The 1,425-nt window shown below is 35.8% G+C and overlaps 1 protein-coding gene across 1 annotated transcript in view; it reads left to right on the top strand.

Annotated features, from left to right (window-relative positions):
• Positions 1 to 1,425, top strand: part of VIRMA (vir like m6A methyltransferase associated) — a 24,365-nt gene that overhangs the window by 4,103 nt on the left and 18,837 nt on the right. Inside the window, exons 5-6 of the mRNA XM_026050003.1 lie at positions 1 to 46; positions 865 to 988. The exon at positions 1 to 46 is cut by the window's left edge and continues 186 nt beyond it. Of these exons, the coding sequence (XP_025905788.1) occupies positions 1 to 46; positions 865 to 988 (170 nt within the window). The remainder of the gene's footprint in view (positions 47 to 864; positions 989 to 1,425) is intronic.

Below are 1,425 nucleotides of genomic sequence, written 5' to 3'. Positions count from 1 at the left end.
CCTCCCCCCCAGCAACAGCCGGGTTTGAAAAGAAACCCCAAACACGGTAAGTCCCTTGGCACCAGCTGAGAGCAGACAGAGATTTTTTAAAAACTAAATTACATTATTGGATCTGAAAAAAACCCTGTTCTTTCATGTTTGAGATTCCCCTGGAGWTATTTTTTCTAGCTTTATATTTTTGTCATTATTCTAATTTTTAAGGTTATATTGAATGTTTTTAGTAGATTTGTCTTTGTTCAAGAGTTGGTTTATTGATCTGTCACAAATTGTCTGCAATAGGCAAAATTAAGTATTATAGTTTGTGTGAAATAGTTAAAAATCAGATGTTAAATATATTCTGAAAAAATCATTGAAAATTTAAATTACGATAATTTTGTTTTTTGACTTATAGGTAACTATTACAGAGAAGTATTTGCTTGTGYTAATGTTAGCAGGGCTATGAAGGAATTCATGAGCAGTCTTTTTTTGTGCTTTAATTTTGTTTTTAGTTTTAAAACTAGAATTGTCTTGTTGAAGGTAGAGCTGTTGTGCTGCAGAGATGTGGATGCTGTTTTCTCTTAAAAAAAAACTTATAGATCAATTTTTTTTATATATCTTCAGTCATTACTGGTAGGGTAGCAATACTGCTAGATACTGTGCAAGCTAAAAACGTCAATTAAGCACCTTAATTTTAACTCACTGTTACAATGACAAATGTCTGTAGTGTTGATAACGTTGCTCTTGTTTACATTAGAAATTATTTCAGAAAACTATATTGCAATATAGCTGAGAAATAAAGGTGTTTCCTAATGAAGATACTAAAATGTACCGTTTATATCCCTGTGATTCCAATAAATGCAAATTTGATTTTCCCAACCAATACAGTTGATGGGGAGAAAGAAGATCAGTTCAATGGCAGCCCCCCGAGACCACAGCCCAGGGGCCCGAGGACACCACCAGGCCCCCCTCCTCCTGATGATGATGAGGATGAGCCCATGCCAGTGTCAGGTAGATTGAAGCAGACTGCTTCACCTGCCACACATCTCAGCCTAGTGGAAGTGGGATGCTGTGTTCCTGCCTTGTCATGTATTTTCTATCTGCTTTTACTGCTGCTGGACAAATTCAGCGTTACCTGTGAGACAACCTGTTGCATGTATATTAAGTTGCATCCATTTAAAGATGAGTGTGTTTGAGGATATTGGCTGTTGACTAATATGCTGCTTGATCATATTTTATACAAAATTCCAGTTGACTTTGGCAGTCATTATCCTCCTCCATTCTGTTATCTGCTGGGTTTTGATGGCTCCATGTGGATAAAAATGAGTTCTTGACAAAATTCTCATGGTTTTACTGTGTTCAGTCAAATCATTTGAATTTTTCCTCAGTATATTCTTTTTGTGTCTGCGGTGCATATTGTCAATAATAGGTCTTATATTATTGCATTTA

This window comes from Nothoprocta perdicaria, unplaced genomic scaffold (assembly GCF_003342845.1).
Source record: "Nothoprocta perdicaria isolate Ctin4 unplaced genomic scaffold, notPer1 scaffold_64, whole genome shotgun sequence".
In the NCBI taxonomy this organism is placed as follows: domain Eukaryota; kingdom Metazoa; phylum Chordata; class Aves; order Tinamiformes; family Tinamidae; genus Nothoprocta; species Nothoprocta perdicaria.
Note: the sequence above shows the minus strand (reverse complement) of the source record. Positions and strands in the feature narration are given on the sequence as shown.